Source organism: Sphaerulina musiva (assembly GCF_000320565.1).
Source record: "Sphaerulina musiva SO2202 unplaced genomic scaffold SEPMUscaffold_6, whole genome shotgun sequence".
Classification (NCBI taxonomy): domain Eukaryota; kingdom Fungi; phylum Ascomycota; class Dothideomycetes; order Mycosphaerellales; family Mycosphaerellaceae; genus Sphaerulina; species Sphaerulina musiva.
The window spans coordinates 1624450-1642164 of NW_016017388.1; the positions used below are offsets into that span (position 1 = coordinate 1624450).

Consider the following 17715-nt stretch of genomic DNA (forward strand, 5'->3'; position numbering starts at 1 on the left):
TGGTCCTTGAAATCACATCATTATTTCATTTATTACCTTACCTACCTTTTACTTAGGTATCTGTCGGATGTCCATGTACCATGCGGCAGAGTCAGACAGTCTACAGTGGCCTCCAGTAGAGTACACCAATAAGGTACATTGACCTGTGTACATGTAATCAACCTTACTGCCGAGGTAAGAAGTCAATGGCTTTGTTTCGTAACTTTCGTTCTTGTCTTGTGAATCCGTGAATTGATATTCTTGGCGTTGTCGCGCTAATGACGCGAGAACGCGGATCATCACGTCTACCTCGCCACGGCAACTTTCAGCTTTCTCCGCCGATGCGATGCGATACATCGCATATCTAGCTGCCACCCACAACCATGGCCTCTCTTGCGGAGAGCAGCATGGGTAGCGTGCCGCTCGAAGAGTTGCGCGCTTGGCAGCACCGCCTCGACAATGTGAGTGCGGACTACCTACCTACCTACCTACCTACTTTAGGTATCATTTGCACGCAGCTCCAGGCCATAGCCATTGACACCATTGAATCTAGAAACAACCCAACAACGACACGCAAGCCACGAGCGACGAATCCATCGCGAATCAGAACGACCGGTTACGTATCGACCGTCCAAGGAACAGTGCGAATGCTGCAACAACTGGCGACGAGAGCAGCAGCAAAGGCTCCACTGTGCCCGAGTCGATCGAGCAAAGCGTCCACGTACAGGCCATCGATTTGTTGCCTTACGCAAACACACCGACCACCCTGCAACCGTCGACAAGCGCGCCGCGAGTGAAGATGCATGCGTTGTACGGCGACGAGAGAGTGAGCATTACGAAAGCGGAGTCTTTTGCGGCATTTGGAGGCGGCGATACTCAGCCATGGGACTCGCAGGACTTGGTGGAGAGCAGTAAGTCGATGATTCGACATGTCCAGCATACACCACAGAGATCGAACTCTATGGGAGACATTACACTGGGCATACATGAGTCCACGGTCGGCCCAGATACGGACGAGTCGGGACCGATTGATCTGGGCATTGACAACTTCTCACCTGCAACCTCGCAGGCGGGACGTGACTTCGTCCATACCCAAACCCAGAAGCTCCATGGTCCAGATCTCGAGAGTACGCCCCCACCGAATTCCCAAGCGGAGCGCGACTTTTTGCGAGATGATACACAACCCCAGACTCAGCTTCCTGCTGCCGTCAAGGACTTCCCCGAGACACCAGCGCTGGCTGGTCACAAACGGCGTCGTAATGGCGAGCTACTAACTTCAGCGACTGCGTCGAGCAGATCTCCTCGTTATACGCAGCTGTTTAATGGCCATAGAGCTCCTGTTATGACGAACACGCAACTCTTCGGCCTGTCAGACAGCTCTCCTGCACTGGATTTACCACAGACGATATCGCGATCAGACCCCATCCAATCACGTCCTTCGCCGAATATCAACAGCTCGCTAGCGCCGTCTTCGCCGCCAAATTTCTCGTCTCCGGTGCTCCATATGCGGCAGGGGCGGGTCGCGAGGACTGCTTCAAATGAGCCGGTAGCCCACTACAGAAGTATGAAGGAGTCGCAGGAGGAGAGACAGAAAACAGCTCGGTTAGCTGCATTGGCGAATAAAGAAGGCAATTTCGATCCATTAGACCACGAGTTGATGAACCGCACGCCGTCTTTCAAGAGACGCCAGGCCCAGCAACGCACGTGGAGCACTTCTGACTTAGCGAGAATCAGGGCGCCAGTCCGTTTTGACGCACGGCCCAAATCTGCACAGGGCCCAATTGAGATTCGCAGCGATTCACCAGCCACGGCAAAGAAGCGATACAATAGTTTGATCGACCTTACAGCCGCGGGCGAGGAAGAAGAGCTGCCCGACGAAGATGCTGCGCAGACTGAGGAAGACTACCAACAGGATCTCGAAGGGACGCAAGAGCTGCCAGCAGAAGAGCCAGACGTCATGTATAGTGAGCGTGACGAACCGCCCGAGGTGTACGACGATGCTGGAAGCGAGCAAGATGCGATGTCTCTCGAACACGAGGACGACAACGACGAGTACGATGAATTCGGTCAGACGTTGCGCAGTCAGAGTCAATTTGAGCTTCAATCTGAAGACAATGCGTCAGCCACGGGTAGTCTGGAGGATGAGAATGATATCCACATGGCAGATGCCCAGGCAGTGCAGGACGATGCTCATGATCGCGAAAACCATGGTATCTCGGCTCACCAAACTGAAAGCACGCAAATGTCAACCATTGCCGATTCTCAACCTACATCTGTCCAGCGGCAGGACAGACATTCTGCGTCACAGCCAGCGGTTCGGTACAGTTCCTATGTACCCGGATCTCAGCATCAGGGCAAGACTAGCCAGGAGATGGCATTGCTGAATGCGCCTGAAGCCAGCAACCAAAGTCGCGTCCTAGCATCACAACTGCATGTCGAGGAGAGCGCCGAAATAGAGCACACCGGAGATGAAACACTCAGCAGTCCTCTTGCGGCGATTCATGATAATATAGCTCCGGAAAACTCGTCAGACGACGCGGCGCAGCAGGAAATCCTGGAAAGTGACAATCTCCACGATAGCCACTTGCAATCCCAGACTGTAGCACAACAAGAACACAGCCTGCCGCTCTATTCGACAGCACGAACGCACGTGTCTGGCTCCGCTCGGTCCCCAGTCAAGCTCCCTATCTTCGAGTCGCCCCAAAAACACGCTAATACTCAGCGAAGTAGACTTACTGATCAATCCCCTGCTATTCGTCGATTCGCAGACATAGCTGCTATGCCATCGATACCCGTTGACCCCAGCTTCGATGCAGAATACAGTCAAGGCGATATTACGGCTGTTCTGAACAACGTCTTTACAGAGGAGGATCAGCAATTGCAGAAACTCATGTCGGACGATCACGTCGAGGGGCCCAGGCCGAAACGCTTGAAGCGAGTTCACACTGCATCATCGTCCCGTAGCACTTCGTCCCGGTCTAGGGGTTATGCAGAGCTCGGTGCTCAGGCGGCTCATAACACTGTAACTGTGCACGTAAGTGTCCCTGCTGCGACTACAGATTCAATTCTGGATTCGCCGCCAGAGCCTAGCCCTGCTGTGCCCGAACACCCTGAACATCCTGAGCATGCGCAGCACTCTAGCCAACCGGCATTGGTAGCATCGGCTTCCATTTCGGACCAACAGCGTGCTGGCTCGCTACCCCAAGCCCTTAAAGATAGCCCAAGCAAAGCCAACCGGATGCCTGCCACGGCGACAAACGATGAGAACGAGAAATCAAGTGAACTCACTGCGGACAGCGTGCGGGCGCGTGAGGAAGCTGGAAATGCTGCAGTATCGCAACTTGTGGCATTGCGAACAAAAGGCAAAAGGTCGAAGCAGACATTGTACGGTCGTACAGGCAGACGAAAGTCTGGTAGAGTTGGAGCACAATCGAGTAACAAGACTGGCAAAGACCGAACGCTCACTAATGGCGACACCGGAGATGATGTTATGATGGCAGAAGAAATGCCGATTGTCGATGCGACAGTGATGGGTGATGCTGATGAAACGCCTGTTGAGTCTGCCGCTCAACCTGACACGACTGCTAAGGAGGTCGACGACGTTGATGAACCTACGCCCACCGAACCTGTGGCGCACGATCGCATCTTCGCATTGTTTAAAGGCAGACTGCACTACCACTACCCCGCCACTTGGCTTGGATCGTCTCTTGATGGCACGAAATGCAAGGTCAGATTCGACGATCAGACTGTGACTAACATAGAGACCTCCCAGGTTCGCCGGCTTGAGTTGCGTATTGGCGACACTGTCAAAGTCGACGAGAAGGAGAAGCGGAAAAAGAACTGGGTGATAGTGGGCTTTGGCCCAATGGCTACAACCGATGAGGAACGTGCATTAGGAACCGATGTCTTTGGCCATACTCATGTGAAAGTGCAGCCCAAGAGTGGCCGCGAGAGTCTTTCCCAGTCAACATCTTCAACCCCGGCAGAAGCCAGCGAGGTCCACACGGTACTGGTTAACTACCTCTACCTGACGACCACGATGTGGCCCCAGTACAATCTGCGCACATTCGAAGTCCCAAGCAAAGCTTCTGCGCCTCGAGCAGAGACTCCATCGAGCACTCGCACAGGTACTCCTTCCACCACGAACACACCGCGATCACGGAGAGCACCTGTTCCAATTGTTAAAGCGAAGGGTACTCGAACATCGCATCTGCGCGAGACCTCTGCCGCTTCCCCTCGGAGCGCGTCGTCGGAAGCCATGTTCGCTGGCATGGCTTTTGCGATCTCGTTCTTGGAAGCAGACGAGGAGAAGCAGGCGGTCACTAAACTCATCCAGCGCAATGGCGGCATAATCCTGGAAGACGGCTTTGAGGAGTTGTTCGACCTGCCCGATATCAGTGGCTCATCCGACCCCATCTCTCCGTCAAAAGGATCCCCACGCCAAAAGGACGTTACCCGACTAGTCTCGAAACTCCAGCTCAACTCCAAATACAAAGAGCTGCGATTCGCGGCTCTCATTGCAAATGTTCATACTCGGAGGGCAAAATACATGCAGGCACTGGCGTTGGGTCTGCCCACGATATCTGGACGATGGATCGTGCACTCTCTGGACGAGTCCAAGAATCCCAGCAAGGACGATACCGGACCGTTGCCCTGGGGTCGTTATCTCCTACCAGCTGGTCACAGCACGTTCCTGAACGCCATACGCTCGCGCACTCTGGCAACATATGACGCGGCCACCGCTTCTCTGGAACAGATCGTGGAGAGTCGTGCTCGTTTACTCAATGACGAAGGACTTGTTCTGGTAGCTCCGAAGACTGCAGCTGACGACTGGAAGAGAAGAAAGACTTATGCGTTCCTGACCATGGCGTGTGGTGCTGGGACGGTCAAGCGTGTTGGCGATGTTCAAGAAGCGAAGAAGCTTACACTGGACAATGCTGAGACATGGAAGTGGGTGTACATTGATTCATCTGTTGCCGATGCCGAGAAAGTATTGTTTGGCAAGGATACGACCACTACAGCTGGCAAGAAAAGGAAGAGGGGCAGCGAGGCGACAATTGCTGTGGGTGACGAAAAGATGTCTGCTACGGATGGGGTGGTGAAGATTGTGAACGATGAGTTTGTCGTTCAGAGTCTGATCCTCGGGGCACTTGTCGAGTGAGAATCTCCGATAGAGATTGTTGTCTGGTGCAGGAGGATTGGTTAATGTACCAACGATTAATATGTGGGCCGTATAGAATGGCTAGAGCTCTATAAAGTTTGCTCAAGATACCCTGCAATGCAATTGTATCTCCTACGGTACCATTATACACATGCTCGCTGAGATACTGCGGTTGACCTCCCTTTTATATCTTCACCAAATTGAGCTGGTCGAGCCACAGCAGCTGATTCTCGAATCATCTCGTTTGACGGCCTTGTTTCTCGAATATCAGGCGGGCCTCGTTCGCCGTTTTGATCTGTTACCAGCAGCCATTCGGATGCCACCTGCACGTACTCGTGGAGCTTCGGTGGCGAGCGCTCTCAACTATACAACAATGGGCGATTTCGACCGTACGTTGGTCCACTTTCGTTTCCGCGCCTGATGCCTGCACCATTGGCCAGGCATGTCTCCTGCAACGCATTGTTACTCCCAATAGCCAACACTTGTTTGGTTCATCGGCATCTAGACGTTCTCCCGTCCTCCACGACTTCGAAGAGTCTGGTAGGATGATAGTATGCTCATCTCAAACCCAGCGGGGCCAGAACCCTCTCTCTCGCCACTCTGCCAGCAATATCTCCACCCCTCTGCAGCGCCACAGCGCCAATGATGGCATAAATGGCCTCAGCCATGACAGCGTCCATCCCGGACGACTTCATGTCTTCCGAGTTCTTCGGTTTCCATCTCACCACTTTGTCCAATCCATACTCCGAGGCCAGTGCAGATAATCTCGATTTGTGAAGAGCCGAGGCTTTGTTCGCCAATGTAATATTCTCCAGGTTTTGCAGTGAGGGGTGCTGGTACACTTCGGCCGCGGGCATCTCGAGAGGTGACTGTTGGGGTTGCGAGAGGAGGGCCAAGGAGGTTTGCAGGTCGAGAATACGCTTTCCGAGGTAGGCGAGGCGCGAGTTGAAGCCCTGAGCACCGTGCTCGTGGGATTTGTGGGTGGTCGCTAACCACTGGACAAGTTTGTTAGTGACCGAATTCATCGAGTTGGAGCTGATTAGCTGTATGGATGCTATGCGACGAATGAATGATACCTTTGTCTGCTCGTCGAGAAGATCTCTCCCACGTAATCTGTTCCCTCCGACTCGGCCCAGGAAATTATCGTAAGCTGCATTGAGCTTTTCGGGGTCATTGTTGACGCGCCATGTGGCAGACTGATGGCTACGTGGGCGGAGACGAATAGGCTGACGTAGCCTTTGGGGCGTCTTCATCCATCGCGGGATTGAGGCCGAGGCGTCTTCGGGCACGCTGTCGTTGAAACGGCGTGGTGTTGTCAAGGAGAATTGGCGGGTCGTTTGGGATATGGTTGCACCTCGGGCAGCGCGCGCACAGCTCGAGCAGACAAAGGGGACGCGAGATGGATTCATGGTGGTGGGTGTGTGACCGTGATGATATGAGCGGAGCGTAGAGTGCTGTCAGAGACTCACATGTACATGTACCATATGGGTGAATAGGTTCAGGTCAAAGCAAGAGGCTGCCGCGGGAGTGCGAAATCTCGGAGTTATATGGGGTAAACACGAGTTTCGCCCGAGTAGAAGAGTCGCCCGACTCCTTGTTTACCAGGTAGGTACGGTAGTGGTATACCTACCAGGTAGGCATCATATACAAGAAAACAAGTCTCGGTCTGTACCGCAGTCTTCTCTTCTGTCGGTCACGGCCAGTCTCGTGGACTCTTGGAAAGATCAAGTGAATTATACTACATACTACTCCCACACGTATCCCTCTCAACCCAACATGGCATCCTCCACGTCCATCAATGTATCATCGTCATCTTCAACCGCACAGCAGCCAAACGGTATTTCGTTGAAAGAGCAACTCCAAAATGCCCTGCCCTCGGGCTTCAAATGCAAGACGCGATACCTTCACTCCCCACCAAAGCCCTGCGATCCGCTCTTCTCCGCCTTGCCAGGGTTGCAACAAGAGAAGACACGCCTCGCCAGCCACTTCTTGACTGTCAGTGTCGACGCTGCCAGTCTACCTCTTCAGTCTGGGAGCGGCGATGTGATCAGCTTCGCGATCGAAGTGCTGGTCTTTACTACCAAGCGGCTGACCACCATCTTCGTCAGCAAGGTCGATTCGACCTCCTACATCCCGCGGATCAAACCGTCACCGATCAAGACGACGGTGACGACCTTTTTGAGATGGCTGGCAGAGAAGGAACGTCGGAAGCGGCCGGGGCGACAGATTGTCATTTCGCTGTTCGCGAGGGCTCAAGCGCAGTACCTCTTTCCAGGCTCCTCGGACGATTCAGGAAAACATGTTCTGGACGACCGACAATTGATAAAATGGTGGGCTCGCGTTCTCGACCCCATCATTCCCGAAAGTGTAGTAGAGTCGGTACATGAAAAAGAAGAAGAAGAAGAAGAAGAAGAAGATGATGATGTGCAATATCAAGGCTATCTGACTGTGCCCGGTTACGAAAAGGCTGAACTCCGATCATTCATGCCGTCTTCCTCGTCCTCGACAGAGCAACCACGCTGGCTCCCCGGGAATCCTCTTGTCGAACTGGGACGCACTCGCGGTGTTCCTGAACATGCGCCGCCGAGATGTCTCCTCCCTCGGTTTCCAGACGACCCCAAAGCACGTTTCATCTCCGATCTGGATGACGAAATTGGTGTCTCCCAGGATTCTCAGATAACAGCAAGCCCATCGAAAGCTAAGAGCGCTCGGTGGAAGTCGGTCATGAGTCTCGAGCAGTTCTGGGAGCAAATGGAGTTTCGCCAAGAGTGTTCGTCGGGGAGAGTGGTTGGTTTCTTATGGCTGGTCATTTCACCTGCGAAAAGAAGAGGAGGCGAAGGAAATCTCAAGGGAGCGCCACCGTCGAGTGGTGGTGTTGTCTTTCCATCTGATGATACCATCTCTGCTGCAGGCACTGGCAGTCCCAAGAAACGGAACGCCAAGCGCAGGCCACTCACAGGCCCCATCATTCCTCGCATGCCCAGGATCAAGTCTACCCATTCGAGTTTATTGAATGTGCAAGCACAACTGGACGCACGAGCAGGCGATGGCATTGTTGTCAACGCGGAAGGCTACGACAAAGCCATGTCCACGATGCTCCATCTCGATTTTTCCAGCCTCGATGCTGCAATATGGTCTACGACCAAGTTCATCGCAGATGTCAGAGGTATCGCTGGGCTCAATGGTGATTTTGCAACCGAGGTCGTTGGGGCGGCGCAGGTTGCGACTGTCGCAGTGTCCTCCGTAGAAGCTTCCACTTTGGGAGACAGCAGCGTCAATGATATGAGTGGTTTGGTTCGTAAAAAGAGCAAAGCTGGAGATGGCGCTGGCAAATCGCAAGCCGAGCTGCCGACTGTGAATGTGCTGAGTAGTGGCATGGTCAGAAAGAAACCTAAGCCTGCATAGCGTTGGAAACCTCGTGTAGGATATGCGAACCCAACGATCAGGGCTCATTGTAACTCCCAGTTTAGTGCTGCTCTTGTAGGAGTACTAGTAGTACTAGTGGTATACTAGTGGAAGGGTACCTACCTTGGGTACATGTAGCAAGGTACATGTCACGCCAGGGCTAAGGGCAGACCCCAAAATGTCTAGTCGCAGACCCCATTTCTGAGTTATCAAGTTATTACCGTACCCTTGGCCTCGGGCCTTACGATATATACTCGCCCTTTGAGTTTCTACCTACCTGACCTGTAGGCTTCACTCTATATTACACCCCGAAGGATACCCCTCTCGATTCTTAGCCCCCCTTAGGGGGTTAGGGGGGCAATCTAGTCGGTGCCCCCGAGGTATTTGCTTTTTACTACGAAGAAAAAGCAAAAAAGCGAAAAAGCGGAGGCCTTCGAGCGAGGGAGACGGCGAGGGAGGCGCGTTGTTTTTCGGGGGGTAGGGTTACAGCGGAAGGGTACGGTAATAATTTGATGACTCAGAAATGGGGTCTGCGACTAGACATTTTGGGGTCTGCCCTTAGCCCTGGCGACATGTCAGCTCAGAGACTCACTATTATTCTGGCTCGTTTCCCATGTCATGAGCTACAGCAGGCTTTAAACGATTAGCACCGGTGGCTGGTGAATCTCTTCGGGGCTGTCGCCGAGGCGTGTGCCACAGCAATGGAAAAATGACTGCAATCTCGTCGTCGAGGGCGCAGCATCTCAAACCGAACAACATATATCCATTGGTATCGCTTGCGCCGTACTGAACCTCTACTCTATCCCATCACGTCGTCCACTTATCGTACATGGCCGAAACACCGTATCCATTCGCTCGCAGCAATGAATGCAGCAGCATGCCTGCATGCACTCCCATGTGGTATAATTGTCCAGAACTCCGTATTCGCTCACAACGCTGCCTCCCAGCTCTTCCCACTCTCGCATCATCGTCGTCATAGGTGCACTACCCATGGGAAGCTCGTCCCTGGAAGAGGACGGGAAATCATCACATCACGGCGCACTTGGAGTTGCCCTCTTTCGGTTGTCCCGCCTCCTGTCCCTTCTCGATCTCGGCAATCATGCCCTCGAAAGCCTTGCCCACATTCTCGTTGTAGCGCGCTGAAGCCTCCACGAAGCCACATCCCAGCTCTTCTGCGAGGCTCTTGCCGTCGGCCGTCGAGACTTGTCGTTGTTCGGGTCGCAGATCAGATTTGTTGGCCACGATCATAATGGGGACCGCTTCGGCGCCCTGAGCGACCCCGTTGTGGTTAGCACACTCGCACCTTCCCAATCGTGTGTACTGACCACGCGCCTTCCTCTGCCGGGTGGTAGGTAGTAGCTACTTACCAAGTGATTCAGGATCTTATCCCGTATGATGCGGACCATTTCAAAACTCTGCTTCGAAGCGACGGAATAGACAATCATGTAGCCATGGATTCCGATAAAGTGCTTGCTGTTCAGGATGGTGTACTCATCTTGGCCGGCGGTATCGATGATCTCCACACCGAATTCCTGGTTCCGATGCTTGATGACTTTGCTGAACGTGTTCTCGATGGTGGGGTAGTAGGAATCGACAAAGTGGCCGTCGACATATTGGACGGTGAGGGAGGATTTGCCTAGACATGGTCAAGGCGCAGTCAGTGCGTTGTTGCTGCTCGTCGTGCACATCACGTGTGGTGGGAGTAGGAGTGGGAGCAGCAGCAGCAGTAGGAGTGGGTGTCGATGGGGAGCCGACTGGGATGTCTGTCATATGCATGTCGGTCCAGATAAGGCAACGCTCGTGTGTAATCCAGGCGGGCGCTGTCAGCCTTGTGGGTGTGACTGTGACGACTTACCGACAGATCGGCTGCCGACGATGGCCATCTTGCGCTGTTTTTGCTGTGGCCCCATGGCGACCACTTCCTGATGGCTATGTATGGCTCGCGCTGGGTCAGGTATTATTCGGGTCAACGAAGCAGAAGACGAGAAGCAGAAGAACAAGAATATCGGTGGTGGTGGGCGCGCCGCAATGCAGTTCGTCGGAGATGGTCGAGATAATAGAGTTCTATGCAGGGAGCTGTCCTTGCGGTCTGTCGTGAGAGCGGGGAGGAGGAGGGTGAGGGTGAGGGCGAGGGCGAGGAGCAGGGTGCGCGATCATTAATTCACCGAAGAGCGGTGTCTGCAGAGAATTCCAGCAGGAGCATTCGCGAACAGGGAGTAAGGTAGTCCGAAGGTGGCAGCAGAGAAGACGGTCGTGCGTGGGTGCGTGGGCGGGTGAGGCGAGGCGAGCTTGGGATAGAGCAACGTAACAACAACCTTCAGGTAAGAATAGTTTGGTCCTAGCAGCGCATCTGATTCGAATCGGCTCAACTCCGTCGCTTTCTGTTGGTAATACGGAGAAGTCTATTTGCACTCGTCGAATGTGTGTTCCTTGCAAGCCGTGGGCGAGGGCAGTATGGCGTGTGAGCAAGCGATGGCGGCGGCGGGGAGAATGGCAGAGGCAGAGGCAGAGGCACAGGCGATGGCAATGGCAATGGCAATGGGAGGGCAATCAGGTGCAGGTAGATGTATACGGTGGAAGGAGGAGGAGGAGGAGCAGGAGGAAGAGGAGGAGGAGTAGTAGTAGGTACATGTAGTCTAGTCTAGTAGGGACCTACCTCCTAGTGAAGGGGACGAGAGACGAGGTTGCAATTGCAGGTGGCGCGCGGATGATGTGGCACGGAAAGTCAATAAGAGGTACATGTAGCAGCGTAGCTTTGGGTGCGGGAGGTATACCTACCTGACCTGACCTGCAGCAAGACGGTGACGGGAGACTCGAGGGGAGAGTTGGAAGTGCAGTGGTGGAAGTGAGGGATGAGGGATGAGGGATGATGACGGGAGGGATGATGATGATGAGATGATGATGATGATGATGAGGGTGATGATCGTTGATGAGTGATGATACAGGTACATGAAGGTACCAAACCTCCTACCAATGATGATGACGATGACAGTTTCATGGGAACCACGGAGGGAGGGAGGGAGGGTGTCTTCCTGGCCGTGCTCTCACAATTTGCTTGACTCGACCGCCAATAACGAAAGATGGTGGAATGCGACATCAACAGCACAAGCAGCAGCAGCAGCAGCAGCAGCAACAGCAACAGCAGAAGCGAAGCGAAGGTGAAAGTTGCGGTCAACCAGCACCAGCACCAGCACCACCCGCAGCCGCAGCCCTGGTGCATGCATCATGTATGACTAAACTCGTTACTCCTGTCACAGGCATCATGAGCCCTCTCATTGGCAGCCTCTGTCCCGAAGCCGGCAGCGTGGTGCTCCACATCCACTGCGCCGGACTGCAGACTGCCGGCCGCTAAGGAGGTACTCGTGCTTCCCCTCCCCATGTCCCCCTGTCAACTGCTGTTCTTGTTCTTTTTCTCGCCAAGCCCTGGAAGCCGACGCCGCTTTGGCATGTGACAGATCTCGCACAGACCACTGTAGTATGTACCTACCTTGCCTTGCCTCCTACCTCCTAGGCTCCTACCACCTACCTCACCAATACATTATTATTATACTGTGTGATACATACCTTACCTAGTCGTGACTGGTGAGGAAGAAAGACACCACTCCACTGCTGCACACGCATTTGCCGAACACGATGAGACGCCTGTCTCCTCTCCTCTCCTCTCCTCTCCTCTCCGCTCCCCTCCACTCCACTCCACTCCGGATGCCGTCCACTTCGTCTGTCCGCTGCTACATATGCACTAGCAGTACATACACTACTACACTGCATGCCCGTCCAATGGCATCATCGCCCTGTCGCACATGCTCAATTGCCCATGCTATATCGGCTGCCGTCTGGAATCGGTGGAATCTTCCGAATCTCGTGAGACGTCATCTAATAAGCCGGCCGTGACACGCGACACGCGACCGGAGGCTCATGTCTGTGCCCAGTGTGCCGCACGCCGCCCGCCGCACGCCGCACGGTGCGACCGGGGGCGTCCCGTTGGACCGGGCCTTTGTTTTCATATGGGATCCCGGATTGTGGATGGCGCGTCTGGAACACCGATCAATTTGTGACATGTTCTAGGAGTTAGGAGGTACCATAGGGCACAGGCTGCATGCGTACGGCGTACGTGCGTGCGAGCTGGGAAGCGTCAAAGCGACACTTCCCATCTGATGACCGGAAGTCAAAGGAATCCTGCTTCCGTCTCGATATACTGCACAACGTTCCTAGGTAAGGTTGGTACAGTAATCAGGGTATCATGCAAAACGAGCCCCAAGCAAAACGCCCAAAACACCACCCTCGGGCTCCTAGTACAATACGAGAAACAGTCTCATCACTCTCATCAATCATCCTGCTCTGCTGCCGTCTTGAGCCGCTCCAAGATGCCCTTCAACTTCTCCGTGAATGCTGTCCACACTTCACCGCCTTCCTCGCCGCCAAATGCGAGTTTATCCACTCTGCTTTGATGTCTGATGAATTCCTCCACCACCTCGATGAGCGTGTGGAGCTTCTGACCAGGCAGCTGACCAGCAATCACCACCTTGGCCTCTCGGTTCCTGCACAGAATCGCGAGTACCACGGCCAGATAGGCATATGCCACGTTGGCTGCCGCGCCCTCTTCCGTTTCCGCTTCGAGCAGCCGCTTCTGTCCGGCATTGAACGCTGTCACCAGCTGCACGAGTATGGGCGCAGTCTCTCTGCTCGCAGCGCTCGCTCGCGCAGACTCGACCTGCTCAGCCACGTTGATCGTCACTCCCATTTCGAGCACCAACACGTCCAAATCGATCGCCTCCATGCTGGAACCCAGCCCTCGCAGGCCACGGCTGACGCATTCCAGCAAGCTGTGCACCACCGTGAGCTTGGTCAGCTGCCGACAGCTCCTCACGTTGTCGCTGGTGAGATTGGAACATAACCGCAGCGCCAGAAAGCGCAAATGCCGGAGTTTCTCGCTGGCAAGCATCGGACTGATGAGCAGTTTCCCCAGCTGCTGCACCACGTCGGGTGGCCATGAGTTCCCGTCGCTCAGCGTGGCCAGATTCTCGAGCGTGGAAACGGACAGACACATGTCCGTCGGCAAGTCCTCCTCGCGGCCCATCAGCAGATCGAGCTCGTGCTCGGAGAATAGGATCGCTCGCACTTCTTCGCGCCCGAGGAGTTCGGAGCGGTCGCCGGACCGACGAAGCTTACCCACCAGACTATCTAATGCCTTTAACACGACCGTGCGAGTCGTAATCGCCGTAGGCCTGAGATCACCCCAGAAGGTGTCATGCGCGCAAGCAATATCAACAAATTCGATAAATGTTGCCTGTGCTGCCTTGGACATGTTGTTCTTTCGGTCTTTGGCCCGCTTGGCCATGCAACTATCATTCATGAGCCGTTGCGCTAACCATGCTGTAGCATGGCGCTCCTTCATAGATTTCGCTGCGTGCTCGGGACATTCCTCTGTGAGCAGGCTCACCAGAGCCACCGCGAGGACAAAGTCTGCAATCTCGTCGGCGGGCGCTGCAAGTTCAGCAAGCAGCTTTTGCTCAAATCCTTGTCGGAAAAACTTCTCCACAAACGCTTTACTGGCCATGAGCTTCTTCGTGAGCTCAACGAGAGCACTTCGACGCCGACCCCGGGCCGACATTGCGTGTACGGCGATATCATCCAGTAGACCAGAAGTCTCGTCCATGAATCGCTGGTTGCTCCCAGCTGCTCGTAACTCGTGTACCGTTCGAAGCCGTCCATTAGTATCCTCATCGTCACTGTCTGGCAGGTCATATATAGACTGCTGTGATGCCGAGTTCGAACTCGTCATCTTTCGCGATATGGACGGAGCTGCTGCTGCTTTGGGCGCGCTTGGGATACTCAGCATGAGACCATCCTCGAAACTATCCTCAGGCAAGTAGGATCGAACCCGCGAATAAGTAATCCGAGGGACACTCTCGACAAATGCTGTGCTTTGGCTATAGCTCTGCGATTGGCAATGACCACTTTCATGTGCCGCAGGCTCATCGCTACTCATGTCAACATCCTCCGCGTCGCTCTCGTCTTGCTCACTGCCACTTCGATCTGAATCAGAGCTGGGTGCAGATGCTTTGAGGCGATCAACTAGCTTAGGACGCTCCCGTGTGGGCCCAATATCGGAGCTTGACTTTGTGAGGATCCGAGTAGCAGCAGTCCTCTTTACTCCCGTGCGTCGATCCGCGTGCAAAGTGAGTCCGTCCAAAGGTAGCACGCTTGGTGATCCTACAGCTGAATCCTCCGACAGGAGCTGGCTCCATAAGTGGTCTTGCTTTGGTGTTGACGTGATCTTCCTTGCAGTCTCTGGACTAGATGTGCCAGTCGAGCCCGAATGCTTCTGAGGAGTCGATGGCCGACTTGTAAACGTACTCGGCGAATGGGAATAATCTGGCGTCGCATCCGTGTCATCCACAAGCATTTCCGTCAAACGTGCCGGGGCGGACACCATAGTTTGCGGGGACACTCGAGATACATTTGAGAGCTTTCCACGACGAGGATTTCGCTGCACCTGTTGACGCGATGCAGCCCTTGACTTTAGCGAAGCGTCCTCCCCTGCAATTGATGAAGCCATCGGTAAGACCTTGGTTGCGGCCTGCACGGAGGACAGACTACAGCCTGGCACATCCAGCATTACCACATCACCTCCATCCTCGGTCGCTTCTTTTGCTTGTCGATGTCGCTTTCGTGGCGTTGGGTTCGAATCAGAGCTTCCATGTTCCAACCGCTTCTGGGTCGTGGGGGATGACTTTTGCATCTCACTGGCGACAGATGCGGCGCTACGATCCAGCAACTGTCTCCTCGCCTTCAGTCTATCTGCAGCGCTTCCAGTGCCAGGGCTGACAAGCTTCTCAGGCGAGACGCTCTCGGCGCTTGGAAGCACCTCTTTTCCCTGCTGCGCTTGGGGACCCGTTTTGGCCCGAATTTGCATCTCGGTAGCAATTTTATTCGCTCCAGCAGGCTCTGCCAATGCCGTTCCAGTCCGCAATGTCCTCTTCTGCTCCCAGGGCGCTAACGGTACGTCTTCCTCTACCACGCTGTCAATTTTACGCCTCCCTACGGGTTTCGGCGGTGATCGGCGCATGATGCTGTTACCCACGTCGTCATCCGAAGATGGCACATCCCACATGTCTTGTTTCATCGAACGACTTTCGACATGTTTGGGGGGGCGGCGAGGTTCAGATATGCGTTTGCCTACACGTTGTGTGTCCGTGGCTATTTTCGACGTATCAATCGTTGTGCTCTTGACGGGTGACTTCAGACGTCTGACCTCCACCGCTGGTTGTGCAACAACACTTGCTGCTGACGCCAACTCATCCTCATCGTCTGCGAAGCCAGTGATGTTCCATGCGCTTGAATTGCGAGAGGCCTTGCCGTAGGTCGCTTGTTTGCGCCGGCGCGCGTGGGCGAGCGCAGACATGGCGGCCATGCTTGTAAGTTGCCACCTTCAGTAGCCAGGGCTGTTGGCTACGCTATGTGTAGTTGAGGTCGGAGTCAGGGTATCGGTGCCGCTGAAAGGAGGTTCATCGTGCAGGTGTAACCTCCGGTAATCGAATTGACGGAGATGATAATATCCGTGAGGAGGCCGCGGTGAGAATCTCACTGCATGGCGGCGATGGCGTAAGGTCCAAGATGCAGGTGTCTGTCTCAGTAGGTAGGTATGTGAGGTTTGAAGTGAGGTTTGTGAGAGAAGAAGGCACAGGTGAAGCTCGAATCCGGTCTGTCACAGCCGCATGTAGGTGGAAGCTGCCTGTACCTCCGGCCCGCCAACAATGCACCGCCAAGACCGTCTTCACTCGGACCCCTGTCCGTTCCTGGGGAAGTCGCAGCGGAGCTGGCCGTGGACCCTTGATAGGCCACACGAGATCAAGCCACAGCGACACCTTTTTACCTATTTCTTTCTATAGCCTCGCCCGCTACGCTACCTATTTCTTAAGTATGTCTAGGTAGCCTCATCCCTAAAAGAGTCGTCCAGGGCTCTTTCATCCTGCTCCCCCTCAGCATCCGACTTACTTGGAGACAATCTACAGACCAATTCCGAAAGCCTCCAACATGGCAACTGGATCTCCCATCATCAGAGGCCCAAGCCAACAACTTGGTCCCAATTACCGAGCTTCAGAAGACAAGCCGACTGCAACGGTCTCGACGGTGCCCAAGATTAACAATCTTCACATCCTTCCCCAGACCCCACAGCTCATCGCTCTCCTCACGTATGTTGGCGACGTCGAACAGGCCGTGACATGCGTCCAGGCCATGCTGATTCCCCGGTAGCATGCTGCGCGACGTCAATACCGATCGCGCCGACTTCATATTCCACTCCAATCGAATCAGCAGACTTTTGGTTGAAGAAGCCCTAAACCACTTGCCAGTCTTGCCGCACCCAGTAAGTGCGACACCAATTCGCGGGCGCCTCCTGTGCTGGCTGCATGCCTAGCTATCTCAGCTCCCTCCATCTGGCGGCAAGCTCGAAAAGAGCCCAGTTGGATGAAACGTGTATACTCGGAGATACTTGCTCATCTTTGATTCGTTCCTCATAGGTCACGACTCCAGTTCAAGGTCGGACTTATTCAGGCGTCAGGTTCGAAGGAAAGATCTGCGGGGTGTCCATCATGCGAGCTGGGGAAGCCATGGAGCAAGCACTTCGCGAGTGCTGCAGATCTGTGCGTATCGGTAAAATCCTCATTCAGCGAGACGAGGAAACTTCGAAGCCACGTCTTTTCTACGACAAGCTACCAGAAGACATCAAGGATCGATGGGTATTGCTGCTAGATCCCATGCTCGCCACAGGAGGTAGTGCCCTGATGGCAGTGGACGTCCTCCTCAGTCGAGGCGTGCCCGAGGACAGGATCATATTCCTGAATCTCATCTCAAGCCCCGAGGGAGTGCAGAACTTTGCGGACAAATACCCCAAATTGAGAGTCGTGACGGCTTTCGTCGATCAGGGACTCAACGAGAAGAAGTAAGCCTCCAAGATGATGTTCGCGAGGACTATTTGCTGATATTTCTCAAGCTACATCGTGCCAGGTCTGGGAGACTTTGGTGACAGATTCTATACACTCTAGTCCACATATGAGCCGTTTTCGTGAGACGGCCGGGCACTTAACAGAACTACCAGAATCTCAATGCTCTAGCACTGCCGCTGACAAAGTTTCGTTTGCTAGCGTCGGCCTCTGTAGTTACGATCG

General features: G+C 54.2%; 7 protein-coding genes across 7 annotated transcripts; 4 read left to right on the top strand and 3 right to left on the bottom strand.

Annotated features, from left to right (window-relative positions):
* Positions 1–3462: 3462 nt before the first annotated feature.
* Positions 3463–6535, top strand: SEPMUDRAFT_126515 (uncharacterized protein). Its single transcript, XM_016902080.1, has 2 exons — positions 3463–6135; positions 6217–6535. The coding sequence occupies exon 1, from the start codon at positions 3473–3475 to the stop codon at positions 5138–5140; it is 1668 nt and encodes a 555-aa protein (XP_016760341.1). The 5' UTR covers positions 3463–3472; the 3' UTR covers positions 5141–6135; positions 6217–6535.
* SEPMUDRAFT_87860 (uncharacterized protein) lies at positions 3464–6535 on the bottom strand. The gene is made up of 2 exons (XM_016910456.1): positions 6217–6535; positions 3464–6135 (listed from the first exon to the last, which is right to left on the bottom strand). The coding sequence occupies exons 1-2, from the start codon at positions 6391–6393 to the stop codon at positions 5698–5700; spliced, it is 615 nt and encodes a 204-aa protein (XP_016760342.1). The 5' UTR covers positions 6394–6535; the 3' UTR covers positions 3464–5697.
* Positions 6536–6916: 381 nt separating this feature from the next.
* On the top strand, positions 6917–8698 carry SEPMUDRAFT_67913 (uncharacterized protein; the record flags this gene model as incomplete). The annotated part of the gene is made up of 2 exons (XM_016909797.1): positions 6917–7505; positions 7551–8698. The coding sequence occupies 2 exons, from the start codon at positions 6917–6919 to the stop codon at positions 8543–8545; spliced, it is 1584 nt and encodes a 527-aa protein (XP_016760343.1). The 3' UTR covers positions 8546–8698.
* Positions 8699–9216: 518 nt separating this feature from the next.
* SEPMUDRAFT_149951 (rheb small monomeric GTPase RhbA) lies at positions 9217–11141 on the bottom strand. Its single transcript, XM_016905872.1, has 3 exons — positions 10401–11141; positions 9913–10181; positions 9217–9814 (listed from the first exon to the last, which is right to left on the bottom strand). The coding sequence occupies exons 1-3, from the start codon at positions 10453–10455 to the stop codon at positions 9572–9574; spliced, it is 567 nt and encodes a 188-aa protein (XP_016760344.1). The 5' UTR covers positions 10456–11141; the 3' UTR covers positions 9217–9571.
* Positions 11142–11530: 389 nt separating this feature from the next.
* Positions 11531–11897, top strand: SEPMUDRAFT_118160 (uncharacterized protein; the record flags this gene model as incomplete). Its single annotated transcript, XM_016901406.1, has 2 exons — positions 11531–11536; positions 11649–11897. The coding sequence occupies 2 exons, from the start codon at positions 11531–11533 to the stop codon at positions 11895–11897; spliced, it is 255 nt and encodes an 84-aa protein (XP_016760345.1).
* A 972-nt stretch (positions 11898–12869) lies between these two features.
* On the bottom strand, positions 12870–15959 carry SEPMUDRAFT_46918 (uncharacterized protein; the record flags this gene model as incomplete). Its single annotated transcript, XM_016909021.1, has 2 exons — positions 12870–15745; positions 15794–15959. The coding sequence occupies 2 exons, from the start codon at positions 15957–15959 to the stop codon at positions 12870–12872; spliced, it is 3042 nt and encodes a 1013-aa protein (XP_016760346.1).
* Positions 15960–16582: 623 nt separating this feature from the next.
* SEPMUDRAFT_142385 (PRTase-like protein) lies at positions 16583–17592 on the top strand (the record flags this gene model as incomplete). The annotated part of the gene is made up of 4 exons (XM_016902998.1): positions 16583–16740; positions 16802–16913; positions 17068–17489; positions 17541–17592. The coding sequence occupies 4 exons, from the start codon at positions 16583–16585 to the stop codon at positions 17590–17592; spliced, it is 744 nt and encodes a 247-aa protein (XP_016760347.1).
* Between the last annotated feature and the right edge of the window lie 123 nt (positions 17593–17715).

Coding starts and splice junctions, on each gene's coding strand:
- SEPMUDRAFT_126515 (XM_016902080.1), top strand. CDS start 3,473: ATGGCAGAAGAAATGCCGATTGTCGATGCGACAGTGATGGGTGATGCT.
- SEPMUDRAFT_87860 (XM_016910456.1), bottom strand. CDS start 6,393: ATGAAGACGCCCCAAAGGCTACGTCAGCCTATTCGTCTCCGCCCACGT. Junction 6,136..6,216: donor TTCTCGACGAGCAGACAAAG/GTATCATTCATT, acceptor AAACTTGTCCAG/TGGTTAGCGACCACCCACAA.
- SEPMUDRAFT_149951 (XM_016905872.1), bottom strand. CDS start 10,455: ATGGGGCCACAGCAAAAACAGCGCAAGATGGCCATCGTCGGCAGCCGA. Junction 10,182..10,400: donor CGTCGGCAGCCGATCTGTCG/GTAAGTCGTCAC, acceptor GACCATGTCTAG/GCAAATCCTCCCTCACCGTC. Junction 9,815..9,912: donor ATAAGATCCTGAATCACTTG/GTAAGTAGCTAC, acceptor GGGGTCGCTCAG/GGCGCCGAAGCGGTCCCCAT.